The sequence below is a fragment of the Sarcophilus harrisii genome, chromosome 1 (genome assembly GCF_902635505.1).
Source record: "Sarcophilus harrisii chromosome 1, mSarHar1.11, whole genome shotgun sequence".
Taxonomy (NCBI): Eukaryota; Metazoa; Chordata; class Mammalia; order Dasyuromorphia; family Dasyuridae; genus Sarcophilus; species Sarcophilus harrisii.
In genome coordinates, this window is record NC_045426.1 from 673,089,928 (window position 1) to 673,117,317 (window position 27,390).

The following is a 27,390-nucleotide window of genomic DNA, read 5'->3' on the forward strand; positions in this document are numbered from 1 at the left end:
CCACGCCCCTTCCCACCTGGCTGGGCCCCTTTCCTCACCTGGCCACGCCCCAACCACCTGACCCAGCTCCCTAGCGCCCCAGCCCAAGTCAGTTTCTTCTCCCGGAGCTTGTTTGGAGAAGGTGGAGAGATGGGAAAGGTCTGTTTGGCGTCCGCCGCCCTGGTGCCCGCTGTAACGGACTCCCGATAATAGTTTCCCAAAGGTAATAAAAGATGGGGACGACACTAGCACTAGCTCCGGGGGGTGTGGTCGCTTTGCAGACCGCAGAGCGCTCTCTGGGGCCGGTATTATTGTCAATTACACAGAGGCTCCCCGGACACAGCCACAAACTCACCCAATAAGATCTCGTTTATACAGAGCGTGAAAGTTTGCAAACGCTGTTGTCGCTACTGGGTTAGAAACGATCGGGGAACTCAATTCTGACGGACGTGACTCTTTTCTACAGTGAGGTGATTCCCGCCAGTTCCGATGGTCTTGTGATGGACAGAGCCATCTGCAGCCAGACAGAGGACTAGGGGGCTGAGGGTGGATCACAAGTGTTCTCACTTCTTTTGTTGTTGCTTTTTGTTTTTCCCTTTTTGATCTGATTTTTCTTGTGCAGCAAGATAGTTGTGAAAATATGTATAGAGGAATTGCACAGGTTTAACATATTGGAGGGGATGAGAGAAAGGGAGGGGGGAAATTTGGAACACAAGGTTTTCCAAGGTGAATGTTGAGAATCATCTATGCATGTGTTTTAAAAATAAAAAGGTTTAATAAAAATAAATAAATAAAAGATCAGAGATTTACCTATGGGTCATAAAACACAAATGGTATCATCCCGGTTAATTAGGTCTCCCGCCCCCCTTCCTTCCCTACTTTCTTCTTCCTTCCTTTCCTTCCTTTATTTTCTTCCTTCCTACCTTCCTTTTTTTCTTTCTCCCCACTCTCCTTCCTTCCTTCTTTTCTTGCTGATTTCATTGATATATGTAGATCTGCCTCTGGAAACCCCTATGAGAACTACTTAAAAGTTTATTATTCTTATAGTCAGAGAACTGCGTAGTGAAATGAAAGGCTAAGGGATTTGTCCAGAGTCACACAGCCAGTATTCAGCTGAGGTAGGACTGGAATCCATATCTTCCTGCCACTAACTCTGCCTCCACTGTGCCAGTGCAACAATTACTGGGCCTGTCTCTCCCACACACTCACACAAACCACCTACTGCCAGACCTAATCCTACTATTGTCATTAGGAGACTCACCCAAGACCATACAGTCGGTGAGTGTCAGAAGTGGAAGGCAAACCTAGCTCTAACTCCAGCTCCAATACTATAACCATTACATTGCACTGCCTCTTTAAAAAAAAATTTTTTTTTTCAATTAACAAATTCATTTCTTCTCCTTCCAACCAGCACCTCTTTCCCACAGGGAAAAACAAAACAAAACAAAACCCTTGTAACAAATATGCAGTCAAGCACAACAAATTCCTGTATTTGCCGGGTCCAAAAACTTCGCTCATTCTGCCCCCTGAGTCAATCACTTCTCTGTTAGGAAGCAGATAGCATGCTTCATCAAGTCTACTGCCTCGTGAGCTGTCTCAAGGACAGACACAGTGGCACAGTTCTGCATTCACTAGTGTATGCTCACACGGGCAAAGGACACAGGGATGCATTTATCTCACACACAGATAAGCCCCCTGCCACTCTCTGGGGCTGATTCCTCCTCTCTAAAATGAGGTGATTGAACTAGATATTCAGCTTCTTCCCAACCTCTGACACACATACAGAAAGGCAGCCATACATTCTAACCCCCTTACAGGGAGGGCCCGGAACCCCCTCTGTCCCTAGGAGGGATCATTGTGGTCAAAACCCCAGGCACCTACCATGGAGTCATCAGAAGAAGGGGGAGGTAGAGGGATTTGTCACCGGGGAGAATGTATGTATTTGGGAACAACTACGTATCATTCTCCATCCCAAGACTGTGAAAAATGATGCAGAAAATAAAGGATTCATGATACTGCTCTCCCCTAACATCACCTCCAACACTCTAAAACAGCATTCATGATCTGCTTCTGCTATGGAAGGATCTGACCCAAGACCTTATACACACACACACACACACACACACACACACAAGTTCCGAATGGGGGATTCAGAAAATAGAATTTTGAAGACTTCAGTTTGAGGAGCTGGAAAAGCTTGGGGGGGCTGGCAGTTTGGGGAAATGAGGGATGGAGATCTTGGGTACCTCCAGCTCCTGCTCCTCCCCTAGCCAGGTTGTTGTGGTAACTACTCCAAAGCTTGGACCCAAAGGCTATGCAGAGCTGGTAAATAAGGCCCTTGTGGGTATATAAGGAGGTAAAAACCCCTCTAGGGAGGAAAATAATTCCCTAAGAAAGCATAACCAAGGAGACTGAGTCAACCAATACCAGTCTGACCAGAAAGGTCCCTCCATATCTTTGGACAGGTGGACAGAAGAGAAAGGAGACATTGGTTGGGGGTGGTGAGAGTGGAAAGTCAAGGGAAGATGCCCTGACGCTCAAAGGTCTTCATACCGCAGGAAAAGGCTTTTTGTGGGAAGGATGCATTCCCAGGTAAAAGTTAGGAGGGCTTGGGCTGGGACGGGAGTAAAGTGAGGAGCAAATCTCCAATTCCTCTCTCCTACAGAGAGGCTCTGAGCACCGCCCCCGAGGCCACGGGCTCCGTCTTCTCCATGCCATCTCCCGCTTGGCCTCCCCCTATGCAGCCTTGCCCCCCAGGTGTCTGGGAGACCCTACCTTGAGCCTTCAGTACACCTGCTCCCAGACTCTGCTATCCCAGGTGAGAGCTGCTAGGGCAGGGGCAAGGGGATAGATCCTATGACTCTGGTGTGTATGGCACAGGTGAGTTTAGGAAAGGGGCTACAGGTCAAAAAATGTAGAAATCATGTGTTGAGGGAGAGAGAGCCAGGACCTAGGGAGCGAGGTAAAGTTGGGGGGGGGGGAGGAGGAGGCCTGGGCATCTCACCCCCAACCAGCACCTAGTGTAGTTCTACAAAAACAATTATCTGGATGATCTTTATGGGGCTTAGTCTGGGTGGGAGCAGATGGAGAGGGGGGGGACTCCCAGATGGAGTCTAGGATTTGGGGCTTGGTGGAGGATCGTGGGTGGCGTTCCCCCACCCTTTAAAAGTCCTACTCCAGATGCCAAGAGCAACAGTGGGAGCTGGAATCAGGCATCTGCAGTGAGTCTAGGGGCAGAACTCCAGAAGAAGGGGAACACAAGAGGGGGAGCAAGAGGTCTAGTAAGGGATTACCTAGGGATCCAGTCTGATGGCTGATCTGGAAGAGAAAAAGGAGGAAGCATCAGATTCAAGTGCTCCCAATGAGGTAATAGGGGACCCATTCCGGTCAGGAGGATCTGGGGGATTAATAGCTCAGAAAGGGAAGACATCGGAGCAGCTCCTCCATTTTCCCATCCCACCTAGTGCTCCCTTGTGATCTCCATGTCCTGCCAGGTCTCAGATCTCCCGCTTGTACCAACTCGACTCTAATTAGCAGGTATCTCATTAGCAAGGCCAGTGTCTCCAAAGGCTTAGAGCCAAAAAGGAGGCCAATGACCCAGTTTCCAGTTTGAGGGGGAGGGAGGAGGATGGAAAGGGATACTTGGGTGCAAAACCCTAGTTAAGGTGAGGTCGCAAAATCATGGGGAGAGGGGTCAGCGGCAATCCAGAAGCTATAGGAGGGGGAGGTTGTGACTCTCCCAAGGGAGTAACTTGTTCCCAAACATCTACTTCAGCCTCTGATCTAGGGCATTGGAGTTGGCACTAACAGATGCCTCTCCCCAGAGTCAGCTGCAGCCACATGGCTGTAGCCAGAACTATCCTGATTCAGGGGTCCCTAGGGGCAGAAGTAGGAGTGGGGACAGTGCAGGAAGGCAAGCCATTTATATCATTCACATTGCATTCTCATGCCAGAGAGCAGACAGTGCAGCTTCAGACCATGGTAAGATGGGCAGGGTGGCAGGGGGTCACTCATCATCACTAGGGTAAGGAAGGGAAAGGGGTTTTCTTTCTTCTTTATGGAGGTGGGGACAAAAAGATTATTTCTGCCCTTCCCCACAACTGGGAGAAAACTAGTGACCTAGGCTTGGGAAAGGAATGAAGAACAGGAATCCAGATCATGGAGAAGGGGCTCAGGGGTGGGCCAAGACTTGGGGAGCATGGTGGGTGCGCTGGAGGTGGCCTGAGACCATCCTCACTTGGGGTGGAGGGCAACAGATGAAGTCAAGGGGAAGAGAAGACTCCCCTGTTCTCATGGGGAAGGGGAGATTTACAACAAGAGCTGTCAGCTCCATTTCTCCACTTGATCCCAGGTAATTTCAAAAGTCAAGAGGTTTGGCAAGAGTGTGTGTGTGGAGGTGGGGTGGCTGGGGGGAGAAGCCTAAAGAGGAGGGGATATGAAGTAAAAAGTCTGGATGAAGTAGGTCCATTTGCAATCAGGAAGACCTAGGTTCAAATCGTGACCGACTCTACTGTGACCTGGGATGTCACTTAATCTCTCTGTGCTTGAGTTTCTTTATCTGAAAAATGAGACAGTTGAACCCAGTGGCCTCTAAGATCCCTTCTAGAACTAGATCTAGGATCCCTAGTGGAGAGAGGCTCTCAGGATTGGAGGGTGATGGTACTAAGGCTAACTCCAGACATCAATAACTCAGGCAGGGACCGCGGAGGAGGATGGATTCTTCAACCTGCTAACCCATGTCCAGGGTGGTCGGATGGAGGAGCAGCGCTGCTCTCTGCAGATTGAACCAGGCCAGGGACCTCCCAACAGTGAGTGAACCCAGAAGGGTGAATGTCTATATCAGGTGAACCTGGATGAATGCAAATTATCCGCGTTCATTCCATGAGTATACATTTGTATAACTATGCCCAGAAAGCCCTCTTGTAATTAGAATTAGGTTCTTGGGTCTCCTGTTTCCTGCAGGACTGGGCTTTTGGTCACCTTCCCAGACATTCCCAGCCCACCCCCAGGCATTTATCTTCCCAGATTCCCTCCACAGCTGGGATTGTGCAGCTGGCCCCAACATCCTTCAGAGTGCTCAAGCCTCACCTCGCCATCTATTCTGTCCTTTTTCATCTTCTTCCCACAGAGAACAGTCATAGCCCCAGCCCTGCTACTCCTCCGGAGATGGACAATCTGATAGATATGCTGGCCCACACCCAGGGACGTCGTATGGATGACCAACGTGCCAGCATCAACTACCTGCCTGGCTTCCAGTCTGGGACCCCTAAGGTACAGGGCTACAGTGTGAGATTGGGAAAGGAAAGCAGGTGCTTGAGTCAGAGGGGGAAAGCTGGGAAATAGATTGCTCAGGTTCTAAAGAATGTGTTTAGCAATTTAGCATAACGCTGGGAAGAAAAGATAGGAAAGGTTGTTTTTTTTCCGGTTTGAGTTTTTATTTTTGGGGAGGTGGGAAAAAAGGGGCTGCTCCACTTCCTTTAATCCACCTCTTCTTAATCTCTGGTCTCCCTCCTCTTAAGCCTGAGCATTCCAGTCCCACAAAAGTAGAGGTTAGACGCTCTAGGAACAGAACCCAGATATCCTGGACATCGTCTCTCTGCAACCCCAAGAATCAAGACATTTCCCCCAACTCCATTCATTAGCTTCTCCTTCAGGCCCCACATTCTTTAACCTCCCTTCCGTGAAGTCATCAGTCAATTCCCATCATGCCAAGATAACCTCACTGGCTCTGCTGGGAAATTTTCTTGGGTTCAGAAGATCCAAAAGTGTAAGAAAAAGGCCTCAGGTAGACAAAATAAAAAAGTCCTGTTTCTAGGGGAGGAGGTTTGTTTCTGCCTTTACTGAAGGTAGACCAGGAGAGAAGTAGACCTGGGAGGCAGGATGTCAGGGCTCGGTCCCGATCTGAATATGTAACCTTGGATAAGTCCACGTCTCTCTGTAGGCTTTAATTTCCTAAGGTATATATTGAGCAGATCAGACTTTCTATGGCTCCCTGTCAGATCAGCCACGTCTCTGCTTTCCAGAAGAACATTTCTTAAACCGGTTCTTCTTCCTGTCCCCACAGGATGGTGTGGAGCAAGGAACTGGGAATCGAAGCCACAATCCCCTGTTGGTTCCTCAAGACCCCTCTGCCCTCAGCTTCCGAAGGAACAGCAGTCCCCATCCACAAACTACTGGCCCCTGAGGGATAGGGACTGACTTAGTTTTTATACTCAACCAGTCCCTCAGCACCAAATAAAAGGCTTGCACATAAACTGAGTGAGGGGTCAAACTGAGTTGTTATTGTCATTAGATTAAGGAATTGGGGTAGAAGAATATAAGGTTTTCTCCCAACTCTCCTTGGATGGTTATCCTGATGACTCTTGGCTAGAGCCCTGAAAGACAAGAACCAAAGTGGGGAAGGGTACAGGGTGAATGTGTGTTTGGGTGATGATGGGCTAGTCCAGGTGGGCTATTTTTCAAGGTCACAAGCTTCTACAGGTACAGTGGAGCCAGGGACTGAGGAGGGGATATGGCACCTCCAGAGTTTCTCATCAGAAGACAAGGATGGAAGGAGCCCCCTTGTAAAAGGCCCATCTCCCAACTTCTACTGTGCAGCATCCAGACTGTGGGGGAAGGGATGGGGCACTTCGATTTCCAGATAAAGCCCAGGTCACTGCTGGGCAGTTCGGAGTAGCCTCTCCTCACGCTGTTTCCGCATTCGTTCTTTAAAATCTTCTAGCTCCTGGCGCTAACATGGGTCAGAAAAGAATGTCAGAAAAGAATGCAGTTATTATCCTGCCCCACAAACCCCAGAAGCCAGCCCCATTCCAATGGAGAATACATGGTGGGAGGGGCAAGAAAGAGTGAAGTACCCCCAGCCAATTCCCTCCAATTTCCATAGGCTTCCCCCTTGGGCTGCACTCCTTCCTGGGCTACAGCGTCCTACACCCAGAATCTGTCTCTCACCTGTTCTTTTGTGAGGATTCTCTAGTTTTTCCTGCATTCACAGCAGGAGTTTGAGCCAAGGAGTTCTTACCTGAAATTAGGCTTTCACCTACTCTGAGTGAGAACTGATACAGACCCCAAAGATACTTCCAACTGCCATCCCAACTCAATCATTCCACACAAACACATATGATGGGGAAAATTCGAGGATTCACCTGGTCTTCTCGCTCTGGAGGGAAGATCTCCCGCTGCAGAAAGAGAAGAAATCACTGGAGGAGAGGCAGAAGACCAAACGAGTCATGGCATTCCTCACCCCTACCCCAGCAGGGCCAGGAGAATAGGAAGAACAGTGTCCTCTTCTAGGCAAAAGAGGCCTCTCAGGACTTCTGACCTTTCTCCCTATTGCCTCCAGTCCTTACTGCTACTTAGAAGAATGTGGTGGAGGGTGTGAGGGTAGTTCAATTAGTAGTATTGAAAATAGTGAAAATAAAAATGTTAGGATTTTTCTCATCCAAATAGCAGAGCTAGAAGGAACCTCAGGGACCTCCTATTGTAGAAAATAGCAAGAGTTGGCAGCCACAGAGTAAGTCAATAGCAAAGCTAGCAAGAGAAGCCGATTGTCCAGATTCCAAGTCCAAGGGTATGTCAATGCCCCATTAGGTACAATCATAATTTGGGAAAGCACAGCAAGCCTGACTTCTGAGGCCAGAGTGTGGAAAACAGGATATGTTCTCCTCCCAGTGGGTCCCCACATTGTTGCCAAGAATGCATCAGGCCCCTCCATCCTGAGCCCCTCATATACCTTGCGCTGAACAACATATTCCTCAAAATAATCAGCTTGGTTGGAGACCCAGAACATGGCCACTGGGAAGGTGAGGTACAGCACCATCTATAAAGGGACAAAGAATTAAGGTCATGTCTCTCCCCCTCCCTCTACTCCCCCTACCCCCCACTTCAAAGTCAAATTTCTTTTAAAAAGTCATCTAGAGAAGACTTTTAGTCAAATAAGAATGAAAAAATTTAAAAATAATAATCATTCACCCATAGAGAATGATTGTCTTGGACTTGCTCTAACTAGGAAGCATGCAGCTAGCTTAGATATCGTTTCTCAAGATTAATGAACCACTGCATATAAAACAATTCTCACTTTGTAGAATTTCAGATTGAAACATGGATTTTCCTATTTGGGAAAGTAAAATTTTAAGTTCCCATTTTTCATTTTAGAAATCAATTTGAAAAAAAAAAAAAGAAAAAAGAGAAATCAGTTTGCTACATTACTTTCCATGTATAATTGAAAATTTCTTTAGTCTTTTAAAGCCATGTTGGACTATGGTTGTGAAATCTCTTTTTCTTACCGATTTAAAAAAAAATATCTTCAGCCACAAATGTATTTTGAGGAATAAACATACTTTGGAATATACCCATGCTGAATTCCTCCAAGTCTTTACCATCTCTCCTTGCATCTTTTCCTGCAACTGCCAGGGCTCTTTCCCTCTCTAATTATCCTTGTATAAGCTTTATTCATACTACCACCCCTAAGAGAAAATAAACTTGAGGGCAGGGACACTGTTTTTGTCTTTCTATCCCCCAATACCTCACTCAGAGCCAAATACATAACAGGAACCTCACGTTTGCTGAGGGAACCCCAATGCAATCCAGTGTTGGCCCCATCACCCTCCTGAATTGCTCTCTCCACCATCACCAATTAACTTCTGTTCTGCCAAATCCAATGGACTTTTCTTGGTCCCTTTCTTCCTTCTCTAGGTGGTGTTTCTGATATTTCTGATACTATACACCAAGGGATTTTAACCATTCTGTACCACTCTTTAAAATCTTCTAGCTCCTGGCGCTAACATGGGTCAGAAAAGAATGTCAGAAGAGAATGCAGTTATTATTCTGCCCTTCTATTGTCTGATGACACCTATGGAGGCCTTCTCAAAACAATGTATTTAAATCATTGAAGGAAATGAAAATAGTGAAAATAAAAATGTTAGGATTTTTCCTATCCAAATTCACCAATCCCCTCAAATCTACCCAGGACCCTAGCCTTGGCTGCACAGGGATCATAGGAGACCCTATGATCCTGGCTCTAGAACTGGAAGGCTTCAGAGACCATTTGGCTCAACCTCCTTTGTTTTACAGATGGGGAAATTGAAGCCCAGCAGGGATGGACCAATTCTACACCACCTAGATTCTCTTGCCTCTTTACTGACTATTCTTTCTCTTCACTTTTCACAAACTCTTAACATAGCTACTTCTAGGGATCTGTCCTGGGCTTTCTTCTTTTCTCCTCAGGCAATCTCATTCACCTCCAAGACCTCAACTACTTCCCCTATGCAGATGACCCCAAAATCTGCAACTAGCTCTCATCTTCCCTAGACCTCCTAATTGTCCTGCTTGTCTGAAGAGTGGATCTCCTCCCCTACAATCCATTCTCTACAGTTACCAGATTCATATTTCTAAAACATAGGAAACGAACCCAGAGAGAGTAAATGATTTGCCTACACAGCTAGTGAGGCTAGATTTGAATCCAAATCTGCCTATTTCTGATTCTAGTTCTCTAACCACTATACCACATTGTTTCAGAATCAATAGCCACTGAAACCCCCCAAATTGAAGAATGGCTTCCCATTGCCTCTGAGATAAAATCTTAACTTCTGTAGAGCATTTAAAGCCTTCTCCAATTGGGCTCTACTCTCTCCTTTCAAATTTCCATATTATAATATTTTACATTATTCCCTCTTACTTTACTCTCCAATCATAATGACCTAGTTGATGTGAATGAAATTCTGTATCCTCCATTCACACCTCTCATGCCTGGCATGCTATGCCTTGTCTCCTCTGAACATCAGCACCCCTATTTTCCTTCAGAGCTTGGCTCAAGCACTACTACTTCCAGAACTTTCTGGTTTCCTCCAATTGTTAGGGCTTCCCATTATTACTTTGTAATTCCTTACCTATCCTACCTCCCCAGGAAACTGTTATATCCTTGAGGGATAAGCACTGGATTGTTTTTCTATCCAGCACCTAGCACAGTGCCCAGCATGTACATAGTAGATATTTACTAAATGCTTATAGAATTGAATTTCTGATTCCCTTCTTTCCCTGCTTCTAAATTATCCTTTACTATACTTTCAGAATAACCTTCCTTATGAATAGGTCTCTGCTCCTGTCACTTGATTCAAAGATCTTCAGTATCTCTTTAGAGGCTACCAAGTTCAAACTAAGAGAGGACCTGGTAAGCCAGTTGATTGTTGGCCATTGTTGACCAAGGTCACATTGCCCAGGCTGCATCAGAAGGATGAAGGAAGCATGAAAGTGAAGCCATTAAAAAGTTGGATGTTGGAGCTTCATTATCCTTGTATTTGTAGCTGAGGCGAGAGAGATGCGCGCGCACACACACACACACACACACGACTGAGAGTGAAACAAGAGACCTCCAACCCCTGCAAAAACAGCAAAAGAAATGAACTTGTCTTGGAGTTTACAGGATTTCAGGATTCCCAGTCAGGGAACCAAAAGATGAGATTAGGGTTCCTGGTGGTCAGGGAGTTAAATGATGAGGTTAGTGGCAGGTTTGGGGGTCAGGGAACCAAACCAGGCTTTGACTTCCCTAAATCCCCTTAGGATTCGGCGCAAGGTAGGAAGTTGTGGGAACCACCTTTTGGCGGCGCAGAAATCCTTTGTAAAGGAATTTATGAACCCAAAAAGCTGGACTGGTAAAAAGAAGTTAATTATGGGCATTGGGAAGTCAGCCTTTGCTATGTATGAATAGAAAGACTGAATTCCTTAGTGGCAAGGTCCTGGCAGAAAGACAGAGAATTTTTAGCAAAGAAATCCCAACAGAGAGGTATAAAGTCTTTTTAAGGAAATAGGTAAGAAAGATAAAGAGAGGGTAACTCTGAACAAGAATATCATTTCAGCAGACAGAGGCTGACACTATGCCAGTGTGAGGTTCCTTGGCATGTTAGTTCCTCTGCAAGGATTGAGCTCCAAGTAACTGTTTTTATAATAAACTGCCCCCAGGCCAAGAAGAGACCACTTACTGGGAGTGGTTTTGAGCCAACAATAGGAGTGGATAGAAATCTAGATGTCCAGCTAAATGAGATTACTTCAACTAGTCACCAAGATAAACCACTTTATCTTGGTTCCCTGGGGTGGATCTCACAGAGGCAGGGTTCAAGGAGAATTTCTGAGAGTTTCTGATACTATACACCAAGAGATCTTAACCATTCTGTACCACTCTTTAAAATCTTCTAGCTCCCAGCGCTAACATGGGTCAGAAAAGAATGTCAGAAGAGTTTCAGGATCCCCCCTTCAGTTTCAGGCTCCCCTTGTCAAAACTATTTTGCTTGACAAGCAAGATTCTCTCCAATCTTGGGTCATTCTGCTTTTCTAATCTTACCTTATTTACTTCCTTCCAGACAAACTGGATTATTCAAAATTAAGAATCTTGAGTTTAGCAGGAATCTCAGAACAAATCCAGCTCAACTCATACCTTAACAGGACTCCTCTCTAAAACATCCCCCAACAAGTTCAAAAAGACACTTTTCACCAAGAGAACAAAACCTGAAAATTTTAATTTACTAAGCTTGACTTCAATTCTTGGGGAAATTTTAAAATGTAACAGTGAAAGGATGATTAAGAAACATCCAGAAACTTCCAGGAGTAGAGCCATGATGGTAGAATACAGTCAGGAAACTGCTCAAGCTCTCCCAGTTTCCCTTGAAAACCACATGAAAACAAATCCCTGAACAGAGTTTGGTGGAATGAAACCACTCTACAATTCAAGAAAGGTCAGTATCACTGTGGCTAAAAGGGTGTTCAGCCCAGCTCAGTGGATTCTGGGTAAGCCAGTGAGAGGGTCTTAATCACAGCAAATCAGCAACTAAATTCCTCATTCCTGGCTCAGCAGAGGAGCAAATCAGTGAGGCAGCTACCAGTCTCAGCTCAGAAGGCAAACTCTGGGAAACCAGGATGTCTTCTAAAAAGAACAGGCAAATCCCTGCAAACACAAGGGGCTCCTTATATTCAAAGACAAGGCTCAGAGCTGCACAAGAAGAAATTTGGGACAGCGCCCTCTTTAGCCCAGGAGCAGAGCTCAACCATAAAAGTTTAAAAAAAAAAAAAAAAATACCAAAAGAAAAGGAAAGAAAATAAGCAAGAAACAGAAAAGAATCTTGACCATAGAAAGCTACTGTGGGATCAGGGCAGACCAAAACACAAACTCAGATGAGGGCAGAATGTCCACAGAGGAAATCTCAAAGAGTGATATGAATTGGTTTCAAGCCCAAAAAGGCTACTTAAAAGTGCTCATAAAAAACTTTAAAAGGCAATAAGGTAGAAGAAAAAATGAGAAAGGAAATGAGAAGTATGCAGAAGAGAGACAACAGCTTGAAAAAAGAAAGAAAAAAATTGTCTAAGAAAACAACTCCTTAAAACAGTAGAATTAACCAAATGGAAAAAGACATACAAAAGCTAACCAAGAAAACAACATATTAAAAACTAGAACCAGGAAAATGGAAGCTCATGAGTGTGTGAAGCAGCAAGAATAAGTCAAACTAAAAAGGATGAAAAAATGAAAGAAAATGTGAAATAACTTCATTGAAAAAAATAGATCTAGAAAAGAAAAGTTAAAGATTATTGGCCTATTTGAAAGCCATGACCAAAAAAAGAGCCTAGATAACATTCTACGAGAAATAATTAAGGAAAATTGCCCCAATATTCTAGAAAGAGGAGGAAATTCTGATTGAAAGAATCCATCTATCACTTTCAGAAAAAGATCCCCTGAGGAAAGCTCCTTCCTTGAGAAACCCTGAAATATCCAGAAAAGAAACATTGAGTCAGTTTAGTTTCATCAAGGACAGGTCATGCAAGACTAACTATTTCCTTTTCTGAAAGGGTTCCAAATAGCTTAAACTGAAGATACGGTTTCCTAGGATCTTAACAAAGTATTTGATAAAGTATCTTATTCTATTCTTGTGGAAAACATAGGAAGGCATAGACTACAATATAATTTATTATTATTTAGTCACTTCTGACTTCTTGCAAACCCATTTGGAGTGGTTTCTCACTTCCTTTTCCAGCTCATTTTACAGAGGAAGAAACACAGGCAAATAGTTAAGTGACTTGTCTCAGCAAATTGAGTAGATGCCCATCATTTGGGAAATAGTTGAGTAAGTTGCAGTATATGAATGTAATGGAATATTATTGGTCTATAGAAATGATGAGCAAGCTGATTTCAGAAAAGTCTGGAAAGATTTACATGAACTGATGTTGAGTGAAGTGACCAAAATCAAGAATGCACTGTATAGAGTAACAACAAAACTATGTGATGATCAACTATAATGGACATAGTTCTTTTCAACAACACAGTGATTCAAGGTAATTCCAGTAAACTTGTGATGGAAAGGGCCATCCACATGCAGAGAGATTATGTGAAAGGAATAGAAATACAATATTTTCACCTTGTTGTTGTTGTTGTCCGTTTGCTTGTTTTTTTTTTTTTTCTTTCTCATGGTTTTCCATTTGATCTGATTTTTTTTTATTTAAATTTATCATAGCTTTTTATTTACAAGATATATGCATGGGTAATTTTTCAGCATTGACCCTTGCAAAACCTTCTGTTCCAACTTTTCCCCTCCTTTCCTTCACTCCCTCTCCCAGATGGCAGGTAGACCAATACATGTTAAATATGTTAAAGTATATGTTAAATACAATATATGTATACATATCCATAGTTATTTTGCTGCACAAAAAAAATTGGACTTAGAAATAAGTCCAATTAACCTGAGAAGGAAACCAAAACTGCAAGCGGACAAAAACAGAGGGATTGGAAATGCTATGTTGTGGTTGACACTCCTTTCTTAGAGTTCTTTCGCTGGGTGTGACTGGTTCTCTTTATTATTGAACAAATGGAACTGATTTGGCTCATCTCATTGTTGAAGAGAGTCATGTCCATCAGAATTGATCATCATATAGTATTGTTGTTGAATTATATAATGATCTCCTGGTCCTGCTTATTTCACTCAGCATCAGTTCATGTAAGTCTCTCCAGGCCTTTCTGAAATCCTCCTGTTGGTCATTTCTTATAGAACAATGATATTCCATAACATTCATATACCACAATTTATTCAGCCATTCTCTAATTGATGGGCATCCATTCAATTTCCAGTTTCTAGCCATCACAAAAAGGGAGGCCACAAACATTTTTTCACAAACAGGTCCCTTTCCCTTCTTTAAGATCTCTTTGGGATATAAGCTCAGCAGTAACACTGCTGTTGATCTGATTTTTGTTGAACAATATGACAAATATGGAAATTTTTTTTTAATTGCCTATATTTAACCTATATCAGATCACTTGTCTTGAGAGGGAGAAGAAAAAGGAGGGAGAAAAATTTAGAACACAAAATTTAAAAAAAAAGAAAGAAAAACAAATGAAAATACAGATCATATATCACTTTCCAAAAAAAGAAGTAGTAGTTAGTTGTCCCAGGTCACAAAGTTAGTATATATCTGAAGTCAGATTTGAACTCAAGAAAAAGAGTCTTCTTGACTTTAGGCCCAGTGATATATCCATTTCAACACCTAACTGTCCTGTATCACAATTACATATTTTAAAAACTAGTTGAAAAACCAAGGTCAAAGAGGAATGTTATTAGGGTTTCAGTGTCAATAAACAGGTCTTCAGTGAAGTGGCCTGAGAGACCCAAGGATCTATGTTCCACTCTTAGCATTTTCAGTCAAATATTTGGATAAAAACTGGACAGCATGCTCATCAAATTTGTAAATGACATAGAAGTAGGAATTAGATAAGAAGAATTAATACTATAAGAACACTGAGCTAAACCTGAAAAGATGAAATTTAATATGGACAAATGCCAAGTCTTAGATTTGGGTTTAAAAAATCAATTTCAAAAGCATAGGACGAAGGAGTCAGAGCTCAATTAAAGTTTGAGGAGGAAAAAATCTGGAAGTTTTTAGTAAACTCAATATAAAGTAGTCATTGAGTGGTAAGGGGAGAAAAACAACAACTAATGGGATTCTGGGAAGAAGTCAAGAGAATTCGAGAGAGAAGGTGACAGAAAGTTAGGTTTGGAGTTGGATTCCAGTTCAGCCTTTAATATAGGTTAGCTGAGTAAATCTGTACTTGTTTTAAGCCATCCTCTGTGATCGCAAGTTAAAGAGAAGGTTCTGACCAGCACCGAGAGGAGCCCTCCTGGGGGCTCCCTATCCCTGAGAAGTCACCGATCCAGAACAATCTTCTATAGCTCCCCAAAATCAGGAAGTGACAGCACCACTGCCACCTACTATGGTCTTTAGAGCGGCTTTGGGGCACAAGTCCTACCTCAGATGCTTACTATGACCCTGGACAAGTGGCGAGGTCTCAGTTTCCTCATCTTTAGTAAAAAGCAAGTAATGCCAAGATTTTCGTGAGGATTAAATGAGGTACTGTTTGTAAAGCACTTAGCACATAGTAGGCACTTAACAGATGCTTGTTCCTTTCCTTGCCAGGAAAAAATGAGATACTTGTAAGGTGCTTTGTCATAACGCCACCGCGCCTGCACCCAGCTCGGATCCCATTTGGAGTCGGGGGCTCAGTTCTACCCACCACGGAGCGACAAGAGGAGGACCCCAAGGTGAAGATTCTTCAGTTCTTATTACTTGAAGATTGGCTGAAAAAATTGAGGGGAGACGGGGCTGCTGCCGTAGGCAAGGCTTCGGAGCCTGAAGAGGCAGATTTAGGTTCTCCATCAAAAAACGCCGCCTGACCACGACGCAGAGGGGTAAGGGAGGGGGCGGTCAACAGCTCCCGAGACTAAAAGTCTGCGGGTAGGTGGGGAGGGGGATTCTTATTCAGCTTCTAGATTCCATTTCCAAAGCCCCTTCCCACTCCCGACCCAGGCCCCGGGAAAATAGTGACCCCCGCCCCAGGCCCCAAGCACTGACCCGAAAAACCTCAAGCTTCACCCCCATCCTGTCGGGTCCGACGGCTGCTTCCGCCAGTCTCTGAAACCACATCCGCCCAAAGCCAAACTCCGCAGCAAGACGTACGATCATTGGTTAGAACCCAAGGCTGGATGCTGGAGCCTATTGGCCCCAGAGGTCCAAAGCGGAAGCAAGAGGAGAAGGTGTCCCGCCTCTTCTCCCACACCAGAGCAGGCGGAAGTTGTTTTGAGGAAGGGCACGGAAGTGGGTTGCATCTGGCCAATGAGGAACAGCGGTAGGACGGATGGAGGCGGGATCACAGTGTTCAGGCTGGTGACTACAGCCCGGGAAGGAGCGGGGATGCCCGAGATCGGGGATGCAGTCCCAGCGGAGGCAAAGCTGAAGACTCGGCCTGAGAGACCCGACCTCTTCTTCGTGAGTACGAGCGGGAGGAGCGCACAGACGCTGTATGCGCCACGAGGCGGCGGGCGGGCTCTGAAACCTGGGATGGGGAGCCAGCCCGACGGAGGCGAGGAGTGCGCAGGCGCGGCTCCGGGAGCCTCGGGAGAGTGCAAGCGCGTGAAAAAGCCTCCGCTCACCTGGGAATGGGCGAGGGGAGGCTGCTGCCATCTGGGCGCTTTGCTCCTGGTGCATTTCTTGAGACAAAGCGGAGGGGGGGAACCCTAGGGAACCACTGCAACTTCTTGAGCGAAGCCGAGAAAAAGATCAGGACTTTAAAGGGCTCCCAGGTGCTGAGGTCTGCTCAGAAATCCCCAGTAAACCGCAGACTCGTTTGCATGGAAAAAGATCAGGACTTTAAAGGGTGAATCTGCTCAGAAATCCCCAGTAAACCGCAGACTCGTTTGCGTGGTATTCCAAGCTTGCCACAATGTTGCCTCTTTACAAAGGTATTGTTCCCCTCTTGAGACACAGGGCTGCCAATTGGGTCCTGTTCTTGCTGTCCCCGTTGCCTGGACTCTGCGGCCCCTTCTTCACTTGTTGAATTTGTGGTTTACCTTTAAAGCCCAGCCCGCCCGTCCGTGCTCTCCAGGAAACGTTCCTAGATCTCCCGCTGAGTCAGTTACAACTTTTCAGGCTTCACCCGCCCTCGTGCCCCCTCTGCTGCACTTAGTCACATTATCTGCGCAGTTTTCTGCAATGATGCCTTTCTCTTAAACTGTAAACTACAGAAGGGCGGGGACAAAGTCTTATCATGGTAACGTCTCTTTGGGCATGGGGAAAAGGTGTAAGAAAAAAAGATTCTGTTGTTCCTCTGCTTGGATCCAGGAGGTAGAAGCGAGGAACGGAAACTTAATAGAAGTGAATGTTAGGAAAAACATAAAGTTAGTGCTGTCCCACAAGATTCTAGGTTCCTCATCATTGGACATCTTCAAGCTGAGGCAGCATTTCCACTTTGGGGGATAGAGCTCTGAGAGTGGAGTCAGGATGACCACCCTCACTCAGACAATGCCTCTGGGCAAGGCACTTAACCACTGTTTGCCTCAGTTTCCTCATCTGTAAAATGGGGGTGATGATAGCACCTACTTCCCAATTGTCATCAGAATGAAATGAGATAATAATTGCAAAGTACTTAGCATAGTGCCTGGCATATAGTAAGTGCTAGGTGAATGTTAGCTGTAATCATTAAGCACTTAGCATAGTGTTTGGCACACTATAAGTAAGTTATGTGAATCTTAACTATTTTTATTATTAAAGTACTTAGTACAGTATCTGACACATAGTATGTGCTATGTGAATGTTAGCTAAAGTTATTAAAGCACTTAGCATAGTACTTGGAACATAGTAAACTCTCTGTAGATGTTACTATTATAATAAGTATGTAGACTGAATGCCCTTTGAAATCCATTCAGGTCTAAGATTCTGTAATTACTTAAACTCTATATCAGTGCCTTATGAAGTGCTCTGCTGTAATAGGTATTTAATAAATATGGAGTGAATTGAGTTGGATCAGAACTAGCTGTAGCATGCAAGCCCTTGACACTCTGGCAGAATGGTGAAGGTTGGAGAGATGGGAGCCAAAGAGAAGGCTATTGCTATGATGAGTGAGGATAGAGAGAAAAAAGAGGATGTTTCTTTTTTTTTTTTCTTTTTTTTATATAACTTTTTATTGACGGTACATATGCTTGGGTAATTTTTTACAACATTATCCCTTCCACTCACTTCTGTCCTGACTTTTCCCTTTCCTCCCTCTACCCCCTCCCCTCGATGGCAAGCAGTCCTATACATGTTAAATATGTCAGGGTATATCTTAGATACAATATATGTGCGCAGAACCAAACAGTTCTCTTGTTGCACAAGAATAGTTGGATTCAGAAGGTAAAAATAACCTGGGAAGAAAAACAAAAATGCAAGTAGTCAAGAGGATGTTTCTAAGGAACTCTGAGCCAGATGCAGAGACTAGATAACATGGGGAAATAAGGTAATGGAAGATTTAGAATTGGAAGATCATTTTATTAGACAGACCACCAAACCCAGCAGGAGCGTCTGTCCAGTCAAAGATATAAACAGTCTCAGAATTAGAAGAGACTTCAGTGGCTTTCTAATACAACCTATACCCAAACAAGAATTCTTTCTACATCAGCTTAATAGGTGGTCACCTTGCCATTTCATGAATGCTTCAAAAAAGGGAGAACCCACTACCTCCAGGGTATCTTATTTTGCTTTGATATAATTCCAGGTATTAGAAAATTTTTCCTATGAAACCTAAAACCACGAACCTAAATATGTTACTTTTGCCAGTGACCTGCAAGCTGGGTGCTTGCACAGAGAGGGGATGGGAATTTAGTGAGTAAACTGAAAGGGAGCTTGGAGTGGGAAGCCCAGAAGTGAAGTGATTTGCCCAACATCATGCAGTAAGTGTAGATGATGGGATTGTCAACCTGGTCTCCCGATTCCAAACACAGGATTTGTCTCAGTGAGACCCCTTATTGCTGGGGTGGGTATTGGGATGAAGGAGGCCTGACTTGGTAGAGACTCTCTGGCCTCTTGTCTCCTTAGGAAGAGGAAGATTTGCAGTATGAGGAGGAAATCCTTCGCAATCCTTTCTCCGTCAAATGTTGGTTTCGGTACATCGAGTTCAAACAGAGCGCATCGCAGGCTGTGCTCAATCTGCTCTATGAGCGAGCCCTCAAGGAGCTGCCTGGAAGGTAAGGGACCCTCCAGCTTTCCAGCCTCCCCTCCTTCTCCTTCACCGACAGGGCACTTCAGTACAGGAAGGTGGAGCTTGGGCAAGGAAAAGTGAAAGGCTCTGATGGTGTTCCCTCTTGTCATCCAGTTACAAGCTTTGGTATCACTACCTGAAAGCCCGCCGGGCCCAGGTGAAGCGTCGCTGTGTGACTGACCCTGCCTATGAGGATGTCAACAACTGCCATGAGCGGGCCTTGGTCTTCATGCACAAGGTGAGTCCTTGGGACCAGGGGGCAGAAGGAATCTGAGGTGTCTGGGGCTGGAGAGAGGGGAGTGCGAAGGGACCTCTGCCTTCTCCCTGCTCCAGATGCCGCGTCTGTGGTTGGATTACTGCCAGTTCTTGATGGAGCAAGGTCGTATTACTCGGACCCGGCGCACTTTTGACCGTGCTCTGAGAGCTCTGCCCATCACTCAGCACTCACGCATCTGGCCCCTCTATCTTCGATTTGTACGTTCCCACCCTCTGCCTGAGACTGCAGTGCGTGTGTATCGCCGCTTCCTCAAGGTGAGCCTGGCAGGGGAATGGGTGGCCGATCATGCTACTATTATGATTTCCTGTCCTGTGCCGTCTGACCCCCAAAACCCAATGAAATGCGCTCTGGAGAAGGAGAGGACAAGGACATCTTGAGGCAGAGGGTAGGGGAGACACAGGAAACCACTGACCAGTTTCTTTGTTGGGGTGTCCCCAGCTGAGCCCCGAGAGTGCAGAGGAATATATCGAGTATCTACGTTCCATCGACCGGCTGGACGAGGCAGCTCAGCGCCTGGCAACCGTGGTCAATGATGAACGATTTGTGTCCAAGGAAGGAAAGTCCAACTACCAGGTCAGGCTCCCCTGCCCAGCCCCCAGCCCCCTTCAGAGCTCCCAGGAAGCCCCGAAGACCCAAACTTGCCCTCCCCACACAGATGCTTACATGGCCACACAGGCACACACGCTCATGGCATTGCTGAGATCCAGAGCAGGCAAGGACTTGGCAGGTCATCAGTTTCAACCCCTCACTTTGCAGATGAGGAAACTGAGGCCCCCAGAAGAGAAGAGGCTGTCTGCGATCACCTAGGTAATAAGTAGCAGGGCCACGCTTCGGGTCCAGGAGCTCCTGGGACTCCAGACCTGGAGGGCTTGTCCTTACTCCCTGCCGCCTTCTTGGCTATCACACAGTCCCATATGCTAACCTCATGCGCACACACTCACACTCACACATACTCACACACACTCACACTCACACATATACCCCTTCCTAAGCTCCAGGCAAGGGCCCACTGAGCTGTGTGAGCTGTGGGTTGAGCCTTTCTCCCTCTTCTCTCCAGCTGTGGCATGAACTGTGTGACCTGATCTCCCAAAATCCTGACAAAGTGCAGTCCTTAAATGTGGGCGCCATCATCCGAGGGGGTCTCACGCGTTTCACTGACCAGCTCGGCAAGCTCTGGTGCTCCCTGGCTGACTACTACATCCGAAGTGGACACTTTGAGAAGGTACCGGGCCTGGGGTGGGACCGACCTAGAACTCATGGACCTTGTCCAAATCATCTCAAGTCTGACCTTGTCCCTCTTCCCTCAGAACCTTCAGTAACAATAATGATAGCTGACATTAGGTAAGCACCTACTGTGTGCCAAACACTTAATATTCAGTTGATCCTCATTATCAATCCTGATAGGAATGGGCTCTTATTATTCCCATTTTACAGGTGAAGAAACTGAGGCAAAGAGTTAATGATAGGACTTGTCCAGGATAGACTTGTCAGCTAGGTAGTATCTGAGGCCAGATGTGCACTAATTTTTTTTTTGCTTGTTTCATTTTTTGTTTGTTTTATTTATTTTCAAAACATATACATGGACAGCGTTGACCCTTGCAAAACCTTGTGTTCCAAATGTTCCCCCATTCCCCTTCCCCTAGATGGCAAGTAGTCCAATATATGTTAAACCCAATGTTCTGGGCACTATAGCGCCCGACACCAGTGTCCCCTATGGTGCTGCTGTTGTCTGCCCTTGACATCCCATTTCCTGTTTCTTGCCTTGCCCAGAGCTCTTTCCCCTTGCCTAGGATCTCCTCCTTCCTGGCTTCTTTTCAGGAGGGCTCCTGGACCACCTTCCAGGGGAAGCCTTTCCTGGCCCCATTGGTTAGTGATCTTTCCCTTCTATGCCTCCAGTGATCATGAAGGCTCTTTTCTGTTTCTATGTTGTATCTGTCTCATCCAGTAAAATGTTAGCTTTTTGAGGGCATGATTTGGTTTTTTGTGCCATGTACACAATAGGCACTTAATAAATGCTGATTAGATTGGATAGCATGTTTTAATTAATTTTTCCAATTATCAAGCATTTATTTAACTCTCAAGTTTTATGTGGTATTTCCTTCATAAAAGTCCTAGGAGCTCTTATAGGAGCAAATTTTAATCCTATTGTACAGATGTAGAACGTGATGTCCTCAGGATAATAGAATGTACCGGAATTAGAAGCAGGGCTCTTTACGGTCACTTTCTGGCTCCTAACACTGGGCACTGCCCAAGATGGACACGACATCTGAGGGGGAGCCACAATGTATTCATGATGCTCTCTGTCTCTCAGGCCCGTGACGTGTATGAGGAAGCAATCCAGACCGTGATGACCGTACGAGACTTTACCCAGGTGTTTGACAGCTATGCCCAGTTTGAGGAGAGCATGATTGCAGCCAAGATGGAGACAACTTCCGAGCTGGGGCGGGAGGAAGAAGGTGAGGGGGGGAGATAGAGATAGAGCCAGAAGAGCCAAGCCATGTGGAATGTGGTCTGGAGGGTGGGCACCTCAGAGGGGCCAGGCCGTGCAGGCTGGAAGGTGGGCACCTCAGAGGGGCCAGGCCATGCAGGCTGAAGTGTGGGCACCTCAGAGGGGCTGCCATGCCAGCTGAAGGGCAGGTACCTCTAGAATGTGGCCACTTGGAGGGTCCTGCCTTTTATCCCCTGGCCCATTGCTGCTGCTGCTTTTGCCTCAGATGACGTGGACCTGGAGCTGCGTTTGGCGCGTTTTGAGCAGCTTATCAGCCGCCGGCCCCTCCTCCTCAACAGCGTCCTGCTACGCCAGAACCCACACCATGTGCATGAGTGGCACAAGCGAGTGGCCCTGCATCAGGGCCGACCCAGAGAGGTGAGGAGCCTTCCAAACACAGAGCCCCTCCCCTTGCTCCATTCCCTCTGCCCATCCTGACCGCCGCTCCCACACAGATATCCCTGCCTTTCTCCCCCTGGTCCCTAAGCCTCTGAACTCAGAGCCTCTCTCCTCCCCACACTACCTCCCGCCCATCCCGCCTCAGCCTCCCTGGCCTCCTCATTCCACACAAGCCCAGGCGAGCAGCCAAGGCCTCCCTTCTGCCTCCTCCAGGTCATCAACACATACACCGAGGCCGTACAGACCGTAGATCCCTTCAAGGCCACAGGCAAACCCCACACACTGTGGGTCGCCTTTGCCAAGTTCTATGAGGATAACGGGCAGCTGGATGATGTGAGCTGGAGGGAGGGGGATGTGGGGGAAGGAGGGAGACTGTGGGAGGTTGTTGGTGGGTTGGTTCCATCTGAAGCCCCAGGTGACTCTTCTTGCCTGCCTAGGCCCGCACCATCCTGGAGAAGGCCACCAAGGTGAACTTCAAGCAGGTGGAGGATTTGGCCAGTGTGTGGTGTGAGTACGGCGAGATGGAGCTCAGGCACGACAACTATGACCAGGCCCTGCGGCTGCTGCGGGTGCGTGGCTGTCATGGGGAAGGGCCGGGGGCAGGGCAGGCAGGAGCTCACCTTTGGGGGGTTGTGGTGACCCTAGGTGTGTCTTCTTGTCCCCCGCAGAAGGCGACTGCCCTGCCTGCCCGCCGGGCCGAGTACTTTGATGGTTCTGAGCCTGTGCAGAATCGGGTCTACAAGTCCTTGAAGGTGTGGTCTATGCTGGCTGACCTGGAGGAGAGTCTGGGTACCTTCCAGGTGAGTGCTCCCCAGGAAACCTCCAAAAACACCTTGGCACAGCCCCAAAGGTGCGCCCTTCCTCCCCCAGGCGGCTTCCCAAAGCCCTTCCTGAGCCCTGGTCAGTAACGACCTTTAGTCGCCTTGTTCACTCCTCTGGAGCACTCGTCCCCCAGAAGGGAGAGGTGATCTGGGCACCCAGAGTGTGGCACAGGGCCCCGGCCCCTGCAAGCTGGGCCATATTCTCTGTTAGCATCCTCGCTCCTAGCCCCACCCATCTAGACTGCAAAGGCACAGGCAACATCATCCTTCAGTCTCTCCCAGTTCAAGCATGGCTGTCACCCAGTGAGCTGTTAATGACCGTTAGGTCATTGATTAAGCAGCCAAGTGCACTGGTCCCAAGGGAAGTTAAGTTAATCCCAGACTGTCCCTGCTTGGGGACACCCCCCCAGAGCACTGTGTCCCCACGTGGGAAGAGCAGAGGAGGGGTCTGAGTTAGGGAGATGGTGCCCCATTTGTGTCCCCGTTGCTGTCCACAGTCCACCAAGGCCGTGTACGAGCGGATCCTGGACCTGCGCATTGCCACCCCCCAGATTGTCATCAATTATGCCATGTTCCTGGAGGAGCACAGCTACTTTGAAGAGAGCTTCAAGGTGGGTGAGGAGAGCTGCCATTTCTGGGCCAGTTTACAAAGGGTTTCCCTCGCAGGGAAGATGCTGGGGAGGGGGGTTGCGGGGGGGGCGGGACCACCCAGCTCCTGCTCACGCCACACTAGCTTCAGTTGAGGAAGCGGCGGGCTCAGGGCCTCCCAGGGGCTAGCGCAGTGCCAGGCTCTGGGGGAGGGAAGTGTCATCAGCCTGGAGAATCCCTCTGGGGACATGATAGCGATCCGCATGTGACGGCTGTCATGGGGGAGTCAGATCGTGCACTTCTCTTTGGTCCCAGAGGCAGAAGGAGCGATGGAGGTACCGCGAGGCAAATGGAGGCCTGAAAGAAGCACAGATTTCCTGGCAATTAGGGCTGTGTGGTAAAGGCCTCTCCCGAGGTCTTCCAGGAAAGGCAGGGGTGTAGCAGAAGGGAAAGTCCTGCCTTGGGGGGGGGGGGGGGGGGGGGGGGGGGGGGGGGGGGGGGGGGGGGGGTTAGATGAGATGAACGCTAAGATTTCAGAGATTGCACGAGATAGAAGTATTGTGCTGCTCATTTTACAGATGAGAAAGCAGAGGCAAATTAGCACAGAATTTGGTAACAAAAGAGCCTGGGTTTGAATGCAGGCCCCCACCGGCCTTTAGTGCCTTGGAGACCCAGGACAGCTTCTGGCGTCTTCCTTCAGGGTGGGGGTGAGCAAATAACTAGGAAACTGGGCGTGGCTCTGGCTCCGGGAGCTCAGCCCCGGATTCTGTCGCGTGTGTGCAGGCCCATTCTCAGGGCAAGCTCCATGTCTCCCCTTCCTTTTCAGGCCTACGAGCGGGGCATCTCACTTTTTAAGTGGCCCAATGTGTCGGATATCTGGAGCACATACTTGACCAAGTTTATTGCTCGTTATGGAGGCCGCAAGCTGGAGCGGGCCCGGGACCTCTTTGAACAAGCACTGGATGGCTGCCCCCCCAAATACGCCAAAAGTGAGGGGCCATGAGTGAGGGGGGCCCCAGTGGAGATGGGGGGGGGCATGTGTGTCTGGGAAGAGAGGGGTTCAGGGTAGGCTCAGCACATGCTTTCTGAGCAGCTCCAGGCCCTGACCTTCTCCCACTTCTCAGCTCTCTACCTGTTGTATGCCCGGCTGGAGGAAGAGTGGGGGCTGGCCCGCCATGCCATGGCAGTGTATGAGCGTGCCACCCGTGCCGTGGAGCCCTCCCAGCAGCACGAAATGTTCAACATCTACATCAAACGCGCCGCCGAGATCTATGGGGTCACCCACACCCGCAGCATCTACCAGAAAGCCATTGAGGTGCCAGGATGGGCGGGGGGTGGGGGTCAGGGTTGGTCTGTGGGATAGGGCACAGATCCAGGAGACAGCCAAGTCAGGTCCTTGCCCTTCTACCGTCGCCGGTTTCTTTCCTTGGACCCCTCCATCCTTCTCTTGCTTTCCCAGTTTTCCTACCTACAGAATGGGAGCCTTGAAACACATCCGGTGATTCTCCAATCCTGCCTTTCCTCCGGCTCACTCTGCCTAGTGCTTGGAGCCCCCCTTTTCTCTCTGTGCCCAGCCCAGCTGCCAAGCGCTGACCCACTTCCTGTGGCCAGACCCTTCTCAGTCTAGCCACAAGTTGAGGGGGACCTGCAGACCCCCAGGAAGTGGGGATGGAAGGAGGAGTAAAAAGCAGTAGAACCCAGGGCTGGCAACTGGCCTCTGTGCTCACCGGTGGCCCCCAGTGGGAGGTGGGCTGAGGATGGAGACGAGGTAGCCGGCATCTTGGGCAGGAAGAGATGGGGCTCTTCTGGCCATCCTGGGGGCGCTAGAGTGGCTGAGGAGGTGGAATCTGCCGGGGGGGGGGGGGCACCGTAGCCCCAGCCCCCTCACGCCCCGGGTTCTCCTCTGGTTTCAGGTGTTGTCGGACGAGCACGCGCGAGAAATGTGTCTTCGCTTTGCTGACATGGAGTGTAAACTGGGGGAGATCGACCGGGCCCGGGCCATTTACAGCTTCTGCTCACAGATCTGCGATCCCCGGGTAGGGGGCCTGAGGCTCAGAGGGGGCGGGGGGCGGGGCGAGCATCAGGCCTGGCGGGCCCCCCTGACCACCTTCCTTGTGCTGCCCACCTGCAGACGACGGGAACGTTCTGGCAGACGTGGAAGGACTTCGAGATCCGGCACGGGAACGAGGACACCATCCGTGAGATGCTCCGGATCCGGCGCAGCGTCCAGGCCACGTACAACACACAGGTCAACTTCATGGCCTCCCAGATGCTGAAGGTGTACAGCAACGCCACAGGCACCGGTGAGCCGCAGCCCCTCAGGCCAGCCCGCATCCCTCGGCGGCCCGTCGCCGCCAGTGCCGGGGCCTGACCCTCCTCTCTCCCCCCAGTGTCCGACCTTGCCCCTGGACAGAGCGGGATGGACGACATGAAGCTGCTGGAGCACCGGGCCGAGCAGCTGGCGGCCGAAGCAGAGCGGGACCAGCCCTCGCGCTCCCAGGGCAAGATCCTCTTTGTCAGGTGGGCACCCGGCGTCTGGGAGGCAGGCAGGGTAGGCCTGGGGACTGCGGGCCTTGGGTGGGGCGAGGACTGAGGGCCAGCTTCCCTTTCCCCAGGAGTGACGCCTCCCGCTCGGAGCTGGCCGAACTGGCCCAGCAGGCCAACCCTGAGGAGATTGAGATAGGGGAAGAGGAAGAGGAAGAGGAGGACCTGCAGCCCAATGGTGAGTGGGGGGGGCCCCCAGCACGCCAGCCCTGGCCCTGGTTGGGTCGGCTCCTCACCTCCCCCCTTCCTTTCCCCAGAGGTGTCGTTGGAGCAGCAGAGCGTGCCGGCCACCGTCTTTGGGAGCCTCAAGGAAGACTGATGCCGATCGCCCTCAATAAATTCTTTATGTTTGTACTTCTCTCAGCTGCCGGGTTTTATGCAAACACGTGTGAACACACCCAGTTCTGGCTTTCTGGGGAGGGGTCGGTATGACACGGTCACCTGCCCAGCTGGGGCATGCTGGGAGTCGCCACCCCGCGTGGCAGTGCCCGCTGGCCCAGGGCCCAGGTTCACCTCCTCCTATGTAGCAGAACGGCGGCCAAAGTACTCGGCCCAACCCCCCACCTTGTAGAGCCGGTTCCTGGCCCTGAGCCCCGCAGAGCAGGAAGCAGACCGGCACCCCTGCTCCCGCCACTCCCCCTTGGGCCAGTGCCCGAGCACACTGCATACGTTAGAGCCGGACCATCTGCCCCATGAGAAATGGGGCCTCCTCAAGGGGCCAGACCAGGAGCTTCACTTGACCATAACCACCCACTTCAGCTGCCCCGAGGGTCAACCCAGGCTGACTCGGCCCTAACCGAGCTTCCCTCCCTCTGGCCTATTGTGCTAATCTCTTTAATCTCCACTCGTGGCTTCCCAATCCTTGCTGTGTAACAGGCACCCCAGTTCTGGTCATCTCCTAAGTGCTATGGTCTGGTACCCAATTAACTTCTGGTCCCCCAGGCATTCAGGGCTCCTTGGCCCTAGCCTAGCTCCACTTTCTCATGTTCAGGACATCTCCAGAAGGCATTTCTTGCATAGCCAGCCCCTTCTCCCCAGAGGCTCCTGCGCTTCATCGCTTATCAATGGGAATTACTGTTGTACAGGGCAGACCTTCAGCTGAAGGGGAGAGGGCTGGGCGGGAAGTGTCCCGGCTCAGAGACCGCTGCCACGCTGGCTGACAGCACCTAAAAATAACTTCTGCTTAGAGGAAAATTGAGTAAGAATTGTCCTCTGGGTTCAAAAAACCCAGGCAAAAACAGGAGGAGGGGTGTGGCTT

The 27,390-nt window shown here is 48.5% G+C and overlaps 3 protein-coding genes across 4 annotated transcripts; 2 read left to right on the top strand and 1 right to left on the bottom strand.

Moving 5' to 3' along the window:
* The first annotated feature begins 45 nt into the window (after positions 1 to 45).
* Positions 46 to 6,237, top strand: PCP2 (Purkinje cell protein 2). Of its 2 annotated transcripts, XM_031948345.1 has the most exons (6): positions 46 to 202; positions 2,445 to 2,571; positions 2,645 to 2,797; positions 4,673 to 4,787; positions 5,108 to 5,250; positions 6,044 to 6,237. In XM_031948345.1, the coding sequence occupies exons 2-6, from the start codon at positions 2,560 to 2,562 to the stop codon at positions 6,161 to 6,163; spliced, it is 543 nt and encodes a 180-aa protein (XP_031804205.1). In that variant the 5' UTR covers positions 46 to 202; positions 2,445 to 2,559; the 3' UTR covers positions 6,164 to 6,237. The 2 variants fall into 2 exon arrangements, with proteins under 2 accessions (XP_031804205.1, XP_031804204.1); XM_031948344.1 differs by lacking the exons at positions 46 to 202; positions 2,445 to 2,571; positions 2,645 to 2,797 and adding an exon at positions 3,805 to 3,960.
* LOC100930332 (protein PET100 homolog, mitochondrial) lies at positions 6,238 to 16,068 on the bottom strand. Its single transcript, XM_031948346.1, has 4 exons — positions 15,856 to 16,068; positions 7,709 to 7,795; positions 7,122 to 7,154; positions 6,238 to 6,709 (listed from the first exon to the last, which is right to left on the bottom strand). The coding sequence occupies exons 1-4, from the start codon at positions 15,964 to 15,966 to the stop codon at positions 6,632 to 6,634; spliced, it is 309 nt and encodes a 102-aa protein (XP_031804206.1). The 5' UTR covers positions 15,967 to 16,068; the 3' UTR covers positions 6,238 to 6,631.
* Positions 16,069 to 16,076: 8 nt separating this feature from the next.
* Positions 16,077 to 26,495, top strand: XAB2 (XPA binding protein 2). The gene is made up of 19 exons (XM_031948341.1): positions 16,077 to 16,269; positions 18,853 to 19,001; positions 19,130 to 19,253; positions 19,349 to 19,546; positions 19,731 to 19,865; positions 20,350 to 20,514; positions 21,604 to 21,748; positions 22,007 to 22,158; positions 22,393 to 22,512; positions 22,617 to 22,748; positions 22,848 to 22,979; positions 23,498 to 23,611; positions 24,415 to 24,577; positions 24,713 to 24,903; positions 25,502 to 25,624; positions 25,720 to 25,891; positions 25,979 to 26,108; positions 26,204 to 26,310; positions 26,390 to 26,495. The coding sequence occupies exons 1-19, from the start codon at positions 16,117 to 16,119 to the stop codon at positions 26,449 to 26,451; spliced, it is 2,667 nt and encodes an 888-aa protein (XP_031804201.1). The 5' UTR covers positions 16,077 to 16,116; the 3' UTR covers positions 26,452 to 26,495.
* Positions 26,496 to 27,390: the final 895 nt, after the last annotated feature.